The sequence below is a fragment of the Pygoscelis adeliae genome, unplaced genomic scaffold (assembly GCF_000699105.1).
Source record: "Pygoscelis adeliae isolate BGI_AS28 unplaced genomic scaffold, ASM69910v1 Scaffold911, whole genome shotgun sequence".
Taxonomy (NCBI): Eukaryota; Metazoa; Chordata; class Aves; order Sphenisciformes; family Spheniscidae; genus Pygoscelis; species Pygoscelis adeliae.
This window is the reverse complement of record NW_008824016.1, coordinates 257,222-272,679: the sequence shown is the minus strand read 5'-3', so window position 1 is coordinate 272,679 and position 15,458 is coordinate 257,222. Positions and strand designations below refer to the sequence as shown.

The following is a 15,458-nucleotide window of genomic DNA, read 5'->3' as shown; positions in this document are numbered from 1 at the left end:
TAGGGAAGGGAAAGGGGAAATGTTTTTTAGAAAAAGTTGTGCTAGACAAGCATTTAGCGACCTATTTAGAAACACTCACTTTTACTTAGACAGATTCTTCTTCAGTCAAAACGTTGCTCCCTTTCAAACACCTGAATTTTAGATATTTTGTGCATAAAGAAATCACTAATTTAGTCATTAGTATAAAAATCAATGATTTTTATACTTTAACACAGTCCTGTATCAGTGATACAGTTATGATTTAAAGCTTAATTCTTCACAACATTACATACGTGCAATTCTCATAAGAAATGCAAGAGTAAGAATTATTTGGTAGATGTTCAATTCTTAAATATGTTATTGCACAACTTACCTCCCACTTTTCAGATGCATTGTTTCCACGCTTGCCTGATTTAATTAAATACAGTCTTCCTGTACCATCAGAAAGGGTAACCCATGTGGAAGATGAGAAGTGTATTGAGGCACAAAGGCGATTATCACAAGCTGTCAAGTCCGTAGGTAGCCTGAAAACTTCTCTTGGTTTTTGTAGAGCAGTGTCCTATAAGCAAACAGTCACGCACTAAGACTTTTGAAGTATTTATCAATTTCAGTAAGTATTACAGACAAATTAAGAATAACAAATCTCAGCAGCAATTTACCAGTTTCTTTGTGCAGTCGAGCATATTTGGAAAAAAGTGGGTAGCAAGCATCATTCCCACATATGTGGAAAAGGTGGTGGAATTGCATCACTGAATTGGTTTCTATTTACTGAAAATATGAGTGTTCTATAATTGATATTTCAGCACTCAATTTTTTTCCTTCCATTTTACAGCACTAATTACATTTTGCATTAAAAAAAGCTTTTCACTTCTTTTCCCATAGCATTGCCATATAATTAATCACTTACCTCAAATAATTCTAGTCCCAGTAAAAATGTGGAGACTTTAAAAGAAATGAAAGCCACAGAATTGTACGCAAACTAGTTCATAAAAACTCACTTCTAAATTAAAAAGAATTTTAGCCTATTCTCTTACACAACTGGTATGTTCAAGCTGATATATCATTTCTCAGCTTTCCTAGAGTGGTTATTTTATTCAGTAAGTTAGAGAAGTAACAATTGTGATTAGCTAGCAAAGAACAGCTGTACTAATCCATATTGTATTTGCAAAAAACTTTTCCATCACATTATGATTATATTACCCATCAGGATAAATTTATTTAGCATACTGTATCAGTGGCACACTGCAATCTTATTTTTTGTTTTTAAGCCAAACTACAAGCATAGATAGTTTTTGAGCATGAATAAACAGAGGCACTATAGTGAACAAAGTGCACAGATGATACAATTGTCCAGTGAACAACAGATATATGGATTTTAAAAAAACCCGATACCTATCACTAAATTCTACAAAAAAAAAGAAAAAAGGAAAAATCCAGTATTTCCTGCTGTATAAACCTTACACAAAACAGCCTGACTGAATAATATTGCAAAATGAATGTTAGATTACCAATTTCATCTATATTTCTAGTAATTGCTCTCAGAACTCCTGCTTTAGTTCAGTGTTGCCTTCTTCATTTCCTGCTAATTTTAACAGAAGAAACTGCTTTTGTGCTGTAAACCGGATTTCCAACTGTTGTCACTGAGTACAAGGCATGTCTTCCAGGATATGTTTTAGGGATTATTCTTTATCTTGTGCCTTCATTCTTACAGACAGCCCTTTCTTTGCTGAATAGGCTTTGTAACTCTCTGCTCATTATTTGGTTTGCAGAATGCCAGCAACACCGCTGCCTACTTAGAACTACGATTTACCTCCCTTTTGTGAGTTGAAGTAATCTCTGAATATCCAAGAGGGTTGTTAGAAAAAAAACCTGACCAAATCTTTATGATTTGAAAAGAAGTTGGCACCACAGTTTAAAAAATGGTCAGGACATGCTTTATCAGCAATACAGCTTGATCACTTGATTACTTACTAAGCAGATCAGGCTGCAGCATTAAGAGCACAAACAGAATATTCTTACAGGAAAACATGAGATGGAGACTGGAGATTCAGCAACATCACAGTCAGACCTCTACTTTATAATCTTTCAAATAACTGAAATAGAACTTAATTGCTTGAAGTTTTTCAACTGAACTAAGTAGTTGCTAAATAAAAAGGGCTGGCAGTCTGTCACAAGTGGGGTCCCCCAGGGATTGATACCAGGCCCCACGATGTTCAGTATCTTCATAAATTACCTGGATGATGGGATTGAAAGCACCCTCACCACATTTGCTGATGACACTAAACTAGATGATGAAGTAGACACGTCACAAGGGAGAGCCACAGAGACCCAGATAGCCTGGAAGAGAGGGCTAGCAAGAACTGCATGAAGTTAAACAAAGACAAGTGCAAGGTCCTGCACCTGGGATGGAATAACCAAAGAGCCCAGTACTGGCTAGGATCTGTGTGGCTGGGGGGCAGCTTTGCTGAAAGGGACCTGAGGGTCCTGGTGGACAACAAGCTGAACATGAGGTCAGCAGTGCGCCGCTGCAGCAACAAAGGCAAATCAGATCCTGGGCTGCATCTGCAGGAGCATTACTAGAAGAGACAGAGATGTGATCATCCCACTCTACTCATCGCTTGTCAGGCCGCACCTGGAGTACTGTGTCCAGTTCTGGTCCCCACAACTGAAAAAAGACATGGTCAGACTGGAAAGGGTCCAAAGGAAGGCCATGAAGACAATCAAAGGGCTGGAGAACCTGCCCGGTGGGGGAAGACTGAAAGAGTTAGGTCTTGTCTCCCTGGAAGAGATTCAGGGGGGACCTCATCACAGTATTCCAGTACTTAAAGGACAGCTACAAAGAAGACGGAGGCTCTCTCTTCACAAGAAGTCACACAGAGAACACAAAGGGCAACGGGCAAGAGTTGCACCAGGAGAGGTTTCATCTAGACATAAGAGAATTTTCTTCCAGTGAGAACAATCAATGACTGGAACAACCTCCCCAGGGACATGGTAGAGTCCCCATCACTGGAGGTTTGCAAGACGCAACTGGACAGGGTGCTAGATAATCTCATCTAGGCTCCTTTTCCCATGGAAGGTTGGACCAGTTGATCTTTTGAGGTCCCTTCCAACCTGGGCTGTTCTATGATTCTAAAACAAATGGTGGACACTAACAATATAATTTAAAAAAAAAAAAAATATTCACCACCTTGCCCCTTATACTGATTCACAGACTTCAAGATCTGATGAGTCTCCAAAAAGGTCTTCCAGTAGTAACACACAAAACCAATTCCTGTTGTTTCTGTTCTGTATATTAAAGAAACATTTCTCATGAAATTATGGTCCTTTCCCCTCATCTCTCAGACACTTTTATATATATCATAAATAAAACAAAACTAAATACAGCAGGTTTCATAGATACTTTGCAGGCTAGCATACCTACATATATTTGAACAAATAAACAATCATCTCTGGAAAAAAAGGTGCCTGACTGGCCTTTACAGATAAACATTTCCCTTTTTAAACCCAATCTATCTTCTTAATCCAACAACAAATAGACTATGTTGAGAACATAACTAATCGTCATAGAGCCAATTAAACTACTTTCATTTTTATTTTACTAGGCTCGTTTCCAGTCAGTTGATCTACAATTATTTTAGAAGCTCCACAAATCAGAAAACTCCGCTTACCAATAAGGAAATTCTTCCCTTGTTACTAAAAATCAGCATTAGCATCACTAAAATGAAAAGATATTTAAGTAGAAATACATTTTTAAAAATAGAAAAACAGAATTTGAAAGAAAAACATTACAGAAGCATTATTTTTGTATTGAAAACCCGGGGGGGAGGGTGGGACGACAAGTATTTATCTGTTCTGTGCCACACAAAGTGCACTCTCTTACTACAGTAAGGGTGGGCATGAGACTAAAACAGCACTGAAAAAGTATCAGATTAAAACAGTGTCTCATTACAGGCCCTGGAATTTCAGCCACCAATTATTATCATATTTTCTAAGCATCTCCTGTCCCTCTATCTTCACTCAAGCAATGGATTCCTTGGGGGGGGAAAACATCTATGTACACATTTACTTCTAGTAAAAGAAACTCACTCATTCTGATCTATGAAGTAAGGCAGTCAAAAATAAATATACGAAGCACTGCCTTTAAAACAGTTCTTTGCACTTGTGCACGTGTATGCAACACAGAAAGAGCACATTTGTGCATGCAAAGCAGATGCAGATTATTGATTAGTGGTGTCACACAGGGGTCCGTATTGGGACCAGTACTGTTTAATATCTTCATCAATGACAGACAGTGGGATCGAGTGCACCCTCAGCAAGTTTGCAGGTGACACCAAGCTGAGTGGTGCGGTCGACACGCCAGAGGGACGGGATGCCATCCAGAGGGACCTGGACAAGCTCCAGAAGTGGGCCTGTGTGAACCTCATGAGGTTTAACACGACCAAGTGCAGGGTCCTGCACAGGGATCAGGGCAACCCCCGGTATCACTACAGGCTGGGGGATGAAGGGATTGAGAGCAGCCCTGCCAAGAAGGACTTGGGGGTACTGGTGGAGGAAAAGCTGGACAGGAGCCAGCAATGTGCGCTCGCAGCCCAGAACACCAACCTTATCCTGGGCTGCATCTAAAGAAGCGTGGCCAGCAGGTCGAGGGAGGTGATTCTGCCCCTCTACTCTGCTCCGGGGAGACCCCACCTGCAGTACTGCACCCAGCTCTGGAGCCCTCAGCATGAGAAAGACATGGACCTGTTGGAGCAGGTCCAGAAGAGGGCCATGAAAATGATCAGGGGGATGGAACACCCCTTCTGTGAAGAAAGGCTGAGAGTTGGGGTTGTTCAGCCTAGAGAAAAGAAGGCTTCGGGGAGACCTTATTGCAGCCTTTCAGTACTTAAAGGGGACTTATAAAGAAGATGGTGGCAGACTTTTTAGCAGGGCCTGTTGCAACAGGACAAGGGGGAATGGCTTTAAACTAAAGGGGGGTAGATACAGACTAGATATAAGGAAGGAATTTTTTACGCTGACGGTGGTGAAACACTAGCACAGGTTGCCCAGAGAGGTGGTGGATGCCCCATCCCTGGAAACATCCAAGGTCAGGTTGGACAGGGCTCTGAGCAACCTGATCTAGTTGAAGATGTCCCTGCCCATGGCAGGGGGGTTGGACTAGATGACCTTTAAAGGTTCCTTCCAACCCAAACTATTTTATGATTCTATAAAGCATGCCGTGGCCTCATTTGTTGAGAATCCTGTACTTGAGGGGATTTAAAATCCTTCATATTTTCCAGATGTTATTAAAATCAGATGTGCATTTAAAACATGTTCGAAGGTAAGCAAGACAAATTGGATTTGGGTAAGTACCATTTTAATAAGCAACAGCAAAAAAGACCAGATGACAGACAGATAGCCTGCTTGCCTTTTGGGCCTACTTGAATTCGTATTAGAGATTACTGTGTACTACAAAAAGGCACAAGGGCTATTATGAAATCTACAGTGGAAAAGATGCAAATTTGATTTTTAATTATTGGAAGCATTCAGGGTCACTATGCCCCCTGAACTACTCCACTGATTTGTAACACATTCAGGAGGGGAAAATGAAAGAATTAAAAAAAAAAAACAAAACAAAACAACAACCAGCCAAGCCCCAAAACCCCACCAAACAAACACACAACCCAAACAAAACAAACAAAAATCCTACAAAAACTAGATACAAAGAGTTTTGGCTTCCTCATCTTTTACTAATTTTAAGGTTTCACTGAAAGGCAGTATTTTCTACAATAGAAGTGTTCCATTGTAACTAGCAAGTTGCATGACTACTGTGCCTGGGGGTGTGTGGGGGTGTGTGTGTGTAAATCAAAATCCCATGCATCTGATCATGGAAAGAAGAAACATCAGCCCTATTAACAGTGATTTTTCAGGGCTATACTATGTAACATTACGGAAGACCACACTTTTGCCAGCCTTCAAGTGAATCTTAAGAGTAAGCTTCAAATAGTTTTGGATGCAATTAAAAAAAACAAAAATACAACTATCAACCATTTAATCTTCTAAAGTCCACATCAGATTTATCAGCACTGAGCAGAAACATCAGGACTCAATACTTCTGAAAAAAGTAAAAAATAATCTTCATTACACGTTACAAAGCCTTTCTCTCAATACGCAAGAAAGGAAATGCTCTTATTCACAACCTTTCTGTTCACTAATTTAACCTTAGGCATTTATTAGAACAGCCTCTAATCTCAGTCTGACAATGAAAAGGATGGACTTACTTGAAGCTGAAACAAAACCTGTCCTCAAAACCCTTCTGTGTCAGATTTGCTTTTTGACTTACTGTTCACCTTACTTTCTCTGTTCACCTGCTGGTTAACAGGGGTTAATAGTAACTCCCTGCTTCAGAAATATGAGGGGATGCTGAGATACTATAGTCATGTTTTGTACTAGTAAGAACTGGCTAAAACAACTGTAGTCATTTTAAAAGAAGTCAGATTTACTTGCTGTAATTAGGTTTAAATGACAGCAACACAGTTTCTTTAAGGAAAAACTAGATGCAGCTTCTCGTCAGACCCAGTTCATATCCCTTCACTTCTCTACAAATATTCTTCCTTTGTTTAACTATTTTTCACTCCCAAATCTCTCTCTCATCTCTTCCATTGGTCTTTAATTCTAGCTCTGCCCACTTCTTGACAGCATACTCTGCTTCCTTTTGGCCTCTGTAATTCTGTTTGTCTATTCCAGATTTCATCTGGGTGCCTTCACTATTACAACCCCTTTCCTTTCAGCAGCTTGTTTGCCTCACTTGCCTATGGCACTAACCCTGATTTTGAGCCTTTTAAGCAGCAGGTTTCAAATTTGTACAGAAATTCTGAGCAAACAGTTCCTCCACAGGCCAAGTCAGGCAGACCAAGCCAGGGTGTACTCCAGTTGCTCAGGATAAGGAGCCAGTGTGCAGGTACAAGAGGTAAAATGTAAAATGCAAGCTTAAAAATTCCCTCTGTTCCTGACTCCCCCCCACTAAGCTCCATTTAAGTAAGTGTGTCTTGGCTTACATAGTTAAGTAGTGAAATTTTACTTAGGTTCTTTAGCATGCCTGTAAGATTTAAATTTTTTAAGTTGTATTAAGAAATTGTATTGTTCCAAAGTCAAAAACAGTTCATCATACTGTATAAACAAGTGATATCTCATAAGAGATTTAAAATAAGAATGAATTTTCCAAGGAAAAGACAGGGAATGAGAAAAGAAAAAACATACCAAAAGAGAAAGGAAAAAATAAAAGCTGTAAGTTATATGGCAATTTCCACAAAGTAGCCATAACAAATACAAAACTTTGTTTTTATGAACAATCAAAATATCTAGGCATTGGACACCTCTCTCTGAGGAAAAATGTCCACACCCAGCATTCTGAATAACTAAGAGCCCAGTATTTAAAACCCTGATACAGAAGTCTAAAAGATTTTGTTGTTCTTCACTTTATCTGCTTCCTTATTGTGACCTGTTTCAAACAGAATTCTCACATTGTTTCTGGTGCCTCTAACAGTTGTTCTTAGTTTAACTGAAAGTTACGGAAACAGCATTCCACAGCTAATTCTTACTGGAATTCAGAAAGATGAAAATATAGATACCATTAAGGATTTTAATTAAGTGTGAGAAGAGTTACAGTTGCCACGATTTCTCAATTCCATTATTTGAATATAAAAAGAAACAGTCATCTTTGCAAAAAGAGCTGAAGGTCGAGAAATCAAGTCCAAGTATTTAACTGCTGTAGGAGAAAACTTTGAATTATTTTCCAGCTAAATTCCAGTATTACAAACATCAAGTAATTAAAAAAGTCAAGTCATATGCAAAAAACCCCACAACCCCCCCAAAAAAACTCAGTAATACTGTCACTACACTACCCATTGGATCTTTAAAACAAAGTATTGATGCTGGTTTACCGAATGAAAGAAATACAATAGCTGTAATAGAAGAATGTTAAAGCTTTTATACAGTATTTCCAGTCAAGTTAGGGCAACAACTTTCTCAACCTGGTATAAAAAAACCCCACTTGAATACCCATCCATCAACTTAGAAAAACTGCTCATGTCAATCACTTTTCTTTTTCAATTATGTTTGATTTTGAGCAAGTGGCAAGGTATTATCTATACTTTTTGCCTTCACAGATGACATCGTTTTAAACACCTAAGTTGCAGGGATAATTCATGATTTACGGATAACTAACACACTGCCATACTAGAATCAAAGTTGCAACAGAAATAGGAAGCAAAACTAGAAATAATTATGTGTTAAGAAGCCTATGTGTTCTTTCACTTTGGATTTAGGGTAAGCATGTTAACCTGTTTCATCTTCTGTTTTAAAGATGACTGACATTAATTTTAATTGTGGCCGTTGCTAACTTGTAAGCTATACTTGGCTGAAAACAGTATTATTTGTAATATACATTTGACTAATATACAGCCAGGCACATTTGTAATGAGACACCTTGTTGATGTTTCTGAATACACATTCCTCTTTATACATATGCAAACATGTTTCCTTTGCAAAACAGCACTGTGTTGCATATTAGGACACAAAATGGCGGCTATTTATTTCAGAGTCCAGTGGAAATAAAACTTGTGACAAGATATTAACCAAGCGCCATTTTCTTGAACATTCCAATGGACTCACCAGTCCTAGGAAACAATATTATTTCAATTTACTGCATATAAAAATGCAAATTACTGCCTGTTGTAAAATCCTTTATCTAGTTTATCTGCCAAGAAAGAAATTTACACGTTTTAGTGCCCTCCTAATAAAGGAATGTATTGGGTGTCTGTGCTGTGCTGGCAGTGGGGAGCAGCAGGGGTGGCCTCTATGAGAAGAGGACAAGGCTGCCCCATGGTGCACACAGCCTCTTCCAACTGGCTCCAATGGACTCACCACAGGGCACAGCTGAGCCTGTCAGCCAAGACGGTGGTGCGGAGCAGAGGTTCGCCTGCAGCCCTTGGAGAAGACCATGGGAAGCAGGTTGTCCCTTTGCAGCTCATGGAAGACCACAGTGGGGCAGATATCCACACTGCAGCCCACAGAAAGTCCAAGCTGGAGCAAGCTCCTGGCAGGAGCTTTGTGTGGCTTTGTTTCCCATCATCCTACTCTATTTTTAATTAGCAATAAACTAGATTAATTTCCCCCCAAGTCGAGCCTGTTTTGCTTGCGACGGTAATCGGTCACAGTGATCTTCCTGTTTTTATCTCAACCCACAAGCTTTTCTGTCTTATTTTCTCGCCATCCTGTTGAGGAGGGGGAGTGAGAGAGCGTCTGGGTGGGTGCCTGGCAGCCAGCCAAGGTTAACCAACCACAAGGAAAAAACACAAAAAATGAGATTGTGACAAGCCACACCTCACAGAAGGCTTTCACTGACAAGCTTCTTTCTTTTAGACACTCCTACTGGGAATCCAGATGATCTCAAAAGATTTGGAAGAAGTCCCAGAAGATTATTCTGTCTCAGCAAGAGTCTGCCAAAGGCTCCAACAGCTTGTATGTTCTATGAAAAGTAAAGGAACTATTTTGCAGCTCCAGTTCTCAGCCTACCATCCTCTGGAAACCTGTATTTCCTGGAAAATCTAGAACTACTATATCAGGATTTCTCTCACCTTAGCCCTGGCCTAGTAATTTCCATTCCCAGAACCTTGCACACAGTAAGTCACACTCTCTCAAAAATCACACATCGTCCTGTGTTTTCTTTTGTCCCTGTGTTCATTTTGGCTGGGTTAGAGTTCATTTTCTTCATAGTAGCTAGTATGGGGCTATGTTTTGGATATTTGCTGGAAACAGCGTTGGTAATACAGGGGTGTTTTCGTTATTGCTGAGCAGTGCTTACACAGAGTCAAGGCCTTTTCTCCTTCTCACATCACCCCACCAGCGAGGAGGCTGGGGGTGCACAAGATGGAAGGGGACACAGCTGGGACAGCTGACCCCAACTGACCAAAGGGATAATCCATACCATATGACGTCATGCTCAGCATATAAAGCTGGGGGAAGAAGAAGGAAAGGGGGGGAAATTTGGGGTTATGGCGTTTTGTCTTCCCAAGGAACCGTTATGCATGATGGAGCCCTGCTTTCCTGGAGATGGCTGAACACCTGCCTGCCGATGGGAAGGGGTGAATTCCTTGGTTGCTTGGCTTGCGTGCGTGGCTTTTGCTTTACCTATTAAACCGTCTTTATCTCAACCCACGAGTTTTCTCACTTTTACCCTTCCTATTCGCTCCCCCATCCCACTGAGGGGGAGTGAGCGAGCAGCTGTGTGGTGCTTAGTTGCTGGCTGGGGTTAAACCACAACAGACCCTTTGGGTTACAAGTCAAATTCCTTGGTAGCATGACAATGGATATTTTCCTTTCCAAACTTGAAAATTACATGTAGTCAGTTATAGCAATGAAATATGTTTAGGCCAGTACTCTGTGGACTGCAGAGCAAAACTTTCTGTGGAGTCTAGAAAGAACAGTATGAAGAGACTCCATAAACTTTAAACATCTCAGCAGTATACAATCACTCTGAATCATTTGAGTAATAAAAGGTTAAAGACTTTCTCCTCCACACAACTCACTTAAAGATTCCTTCTATTTAACACTCACACAGTCTAATTAATCTTATGTCAAGTAACATGATTCCAAAAGTCACGTTACAGTAACTTGAAGAAGCTGCAACACCAAAATATATGAATGAAACAGGAACAGCTATAGAAAGCAGGAAAGTATTAGTATGTGACGCATTTTGTATTTTCTAGAATTATATTAATCTCATAGCAGAATTCAACTGACTTGTTATATAAAATTAACGTTGTTTTATGTAAAAATGAAACAGCAGCCCTGAATCATTTACTGCCAGAGCAAATCTTATTATGAGAATGGAGTATCTATTATGTTATGACCTTTCTCAACATAAAATGTTAACCAAATAACTGGTCATGAATGAAGCATCGCTATTTAAATTAGCTAACAACTGGACACAATTCCGGACTTTTTTTTTTTCCTTCTGCATAGATGAACATTTAAGAAGCTATACTTGATGAGTCAAAAGGACTGAGTTAATCAAAGTAATGAAAAAAAAAAAAATCCTACTTTGTGGTGAAAAACTGTAAGCATATATTTATTGCTCAACAGGATACAAGTCAAAATGTCAGAGATATAATCTTACTTTAAATTATACATTCAAAGCTAAGAAGACATTGTGACAGCTGCAAAACCACTGCCAGTAACACAATCTTCTATTCCTTAATGACCAAGCATGTACCAGAAACACGGCGTCCATAGAACCATGTCCTTCACCCTCCGGAATGATGAATGACTTTGTAATGGAATCTAGTGCATCCATGCAGCAAAATGGCTCAAAAGAAATAAAAAGTTTGACTACTTAAGAACATCAGTATAAAAGCAGAGAACCGTCATGTTTTTCAGACTTGGTCTAGCTTGCTTACACTCTGTTTCAAGTTTGCGCAGGACCACCAGCATCTTTTTGCTTCCAGTGAGTGATGCCCAGATTAACCTATTAGTATATAAAGGCTTTCATTTCCAATTCTAATGCATACAGCTTCTTTCTCTCCTTATACCTACGACTGGATTTTCAAATTAGCAAACAGACAAACATCAAGTAACATAGGGGAGAAACAGCCGGCAACTAGAAAAGTGTCTACTCTTTTCTTCAGCTTGTCACCATATGTCTGTCTTCCCCAGAATGGAAGCAGATGCAATACTATTTCAATACTAATGCAATACTATTAAAGCAAAGATGTCAGAAACCTCACTTAAAATCCTTTCCTGTTGAACTGCATTTTTGTTAATCTACCCGTCTTCCTGGCAACAGCTTCCCCCAGTTTTTGCATTCGAATCCTCCTTGCCATATTTTCTATCTTATCTACCCCCACCTTTTCAAATTCAGTAATTTTTAAAAAAGGTTTATTCTTACCAGAGTCACTGACAGATTCATAACCCTTCCAAACTGATCAACATAGTAGACATTATCCTGGGACCAGGAATCAAGGTGAAGATAATTATACATGCCAAAAGCACGCATGTGGTCAAGGGTATATTGATCATCACGAAGCTTCACTTCTGCTACAGCTGGGGAAAAAAAAAAAAGACTATTTCAACAATTATTTACTTATTAAGTAATTTAAAATTCAAACTAACAATTTAAAAATATTCTTCCATCCTTAGTCCATAGGTCTAGTTTATTTGAAGAAAAATACATTATGTATACATAGTTTAAAATTTCACCATAAACTCGGAAAGCAGGTCATCCATACTGAAGGACACTGCAGTCATTCACTGTGATCATGTAATAACTATTACCATTTATAGTGGCCTACACTGTCTCTTCCCAACATGTGTTGAGATTCAATTTGTCAATAACCCTCAGAAGACGAAACACACATGCAACAACTAAGTAAAACCTACTTTTAAGTCTGCTTGGGAAGAGCACGAATCATTCCCGACACGTACATGGTACTACAGTAAGGGAAAAAAATTCTGCTCTATGGTAACTCCAAGAAAACAACAGCCAAAAGAAATATCCCATTAACTACATGGATTTCATAGTTTTAAATTCTGAACCAAGCTATCAGTGCTTGCAATAGAAAAGATTAAAACAGTACAAAGCAGAATTAGTACATGGTCATTAGTAAAAAACCTGTGTTCCTAGCACTCCCAGTGAAGCTGAAATCTTGAGAAATGTCCAAGATACCATGAAAATTTCAGACTAAGCTTTTTCTAACTGAAAGAGGCCGCAAAGAATGGCTGTTCACTGTAATGGCACCTTCTTTAAGGCAAGAAGCATGCTACTTACAGCCATCCGCTTGAGCAAGATTTTTCCAAATAGAAAATGTCTCGTCAGCTACCAGTAATCACAACTGGGGTTATCTTTCTAAGACTAACCAAGTTTTTATTTAAACTAGCTGCAGCTCTTTCTTCTTATTCCATATCTATACAGAGATCAAGCAGCTGAAGTCCCAACATCTCAAAATACAGAAAAATCCTCAAGTTTTAGCAAAGACATTAGCAGAGGTCTAGTCCATCCTTCTGCAAATAGTCTCAGACAGACTGGAACTCCAGTTCACTCTCCAGTACAGTCATCCCAGGATCCTTAGCTTCCCTGCAGGAAGATGATCTCAAACTTCACACAACAAGCAAAATCCTTTAGAAAGTTTTAAGTAAACTCTGTCAGCCCATGATGATTAGCCTTCAAACCCAAGGTATGGGAAAAGCACCTCAAGGCTAATCCTTCTCATAGCAACAGTTATTTTAGTTCCTACTTTTTCAGCTTCCACTTTCTTCTCCTTTCTGCTCAGAAACAGAGCAAAGCTATTTCCAGTATTTCACTTCCATCCACTCCCACAACAGGGACCATTCACAACTCTAAGCAGCAGTCCTCATCTTAGATTTCTTACACTCTTCTTTAGCATATACTTAGAACCTACTGAAGAAGCAGTAGTTTATTCTACTCTGTCAGAACACCAGTTACTCCAAACAGTAGTTCATTTGATAGTGCAATCAGTGCCACTACATAGCTATCACAATACCATCAATCAGATAGTCACTAGATGGATCAGAACTGATCCCATTAGAGATACTGGCTATTAACATAAAAGTGGCTATAGGAAACTATGCAAGATTATACTGTCTGATTAATAAAAAAATCCAGTCATACTATACAAAATGCTTACAAAACAACAGTATAATTAGCAATTAGTCTCCTAATCACTGTTGATATTTGCAAACCAACAGCATTAATTCCACTCAGCTCAAATCATTATTCATATTCACCACACAGGAGGGATTTCCGCACCTCTGCAACTAATAAATTACTGTTCCCCAAGCCATGGCCCTTAAAAAATGCTAGAATATCAGCAAAGGAGCGAGAAGAAAATACACCTATCATAATGGGAAAGACTGTTACTCATTCCAATTTCTACTTTAACTAATTAGAATATTTTACAGTAAATTACACTGTAAAAGATATTAGAAGGATGTGTTGTGAAAACATGTTTTAAAGCTGTTCGTACAATCAAGCTTTATCACAGAGATATTTTTCCCAACACGACAAGAGATGATGTGAATATTCTGTAAACAATTAAAGACACACCAAATAGAATCTAGGATAATTATTTTCAGTGAAACCAAGTACATGTCATCTACTTCCTGTATAGCTACATTAACTGATCTTCTGAAATTAGAATACACATGCAGAAGCATGTAAAGCTTTTTCAGCACAGAAAATCTAAAATTGCCCTTTTGTAGAGCTTCCTTTCTCCACTTCTCCCCCCCGACCCCCTACACAAGTTGCTACTGTCAGAACTGTAACTAAAACACACAAATAGTGAAAATAGTCCAAACTAGATGCTTCCTAAAGCAAATGTATAATCTTTCAAGAAAATTCTTGGAACAATATACTATTGATTACTGAATGTAAGGTGATAAGCTTTATAAAAGCTGGAAGAACATGAATAAATTCTCTGTCCTTGAGTTTTTCAGCATGTAGTCCTGACAACCACTGAATACTAAGGGGTCAGGAATAGGAGATTCAAATCCCTTGCATAATTGGAATATGTAATTAACTCTTCATAAACAGAAGTCACAAACTATACCATCTGTAGGTGATTTTAAGCCAGGAAATCAAACAAATGTGTACTGTACTGTCATGAAACACTTCAAATAAGGTTATCAACTGCTTGCAGAATGTATCCTGTATGTATAGCTCTCTGCCAAGAAGAAGTAATTAGAGAAACTATTCCATCCTCGATTAACTGAAACCCATTCTGTGATCAAGTGAAATCTGTGCACAAATGCCATCTGCTATCACATACCATGTGCTCAGATAGTTTATAGGAGATTTTACACTAGGATGAAGTTCATTCCTTCCTTTCTACAGCCTTCCAGGTTCAAGTTTTCTTGATGGTCCTTGGAAAAATGAGGAGAAAACTAAGAGAGCTGAGTGCAAAAAAATGAAAGACAAAAGAGAGAAGAAATGAAGACTTTTAAAAAAGTAAATTCAGAAAAGGAGAAGTTAATATAAAGGGAAAGAAGAAATATTTCAATCAGATCATCACCTTATTCAGTTGTATAGTTTGGGGGGATTTTGTTTGGTTATTTGGTCAGGTTTTTTTGCTGATTTTTTTGTTGTTGTGGGGTTTTTATTTGGTTTTGGTTTGGTTTTTTTTTTGGGGGGGTGTGGGGTGTGGCTGTTTTTGTTTGGTTGGTTTTGTTGGGGTTTTTTTTGGGGGGGGGGGGGGGGTTTTTTTTTTTTTTTTTTTTTTTTTTTAGGATTATAGTCAACAAAAATTTAACATGACTAAAATAAGAAAAATGCAAAGAATGGGAAATTTTTTTTTATAACCAGAAATTAAGTTGAAATGTAAAAAAAAAAAAAAGCCTTAATAAAAGGTGTCATTGCTCATATAAACAAGAAAATGCCTAGTTAGTGTGATTTTTTTTTTTTTTTTTTTAAAGTAAATATTCTTGTAAAC

The 15,458-nt window shown here is 38.6% G+C and overlaps 1 protein-coding gene across 1 annotated transcript in view; it reads right to left on the bottom strand.

Annotated features, from left to right (window-relative positions):
- The window catches only part of NUDCD1 (NudC domain containing 1), a gene marked incomplete at its 3' end in the record, with an annotated part of 50,157 nt that overhangs the window by 31,150 nt on the left and 3,549 nt on the right, over positions 1–15,458 (bottom strand). The window contains exons 2-3 of the mRNA XM_009327155.1: positions 11,903–12,057; positions 353–538 (exon numbers count right to left, since the gene is read on the bottom strand). Of these exons, the coding sequence (XP_009325430.1) occupies positions 353–538; positions 11,903–12,010 (294 nt within the window). The remainder of the gene's footprint in view (positions 1–352; positions 539–11,902; positions 12,058–15,458) is intronic.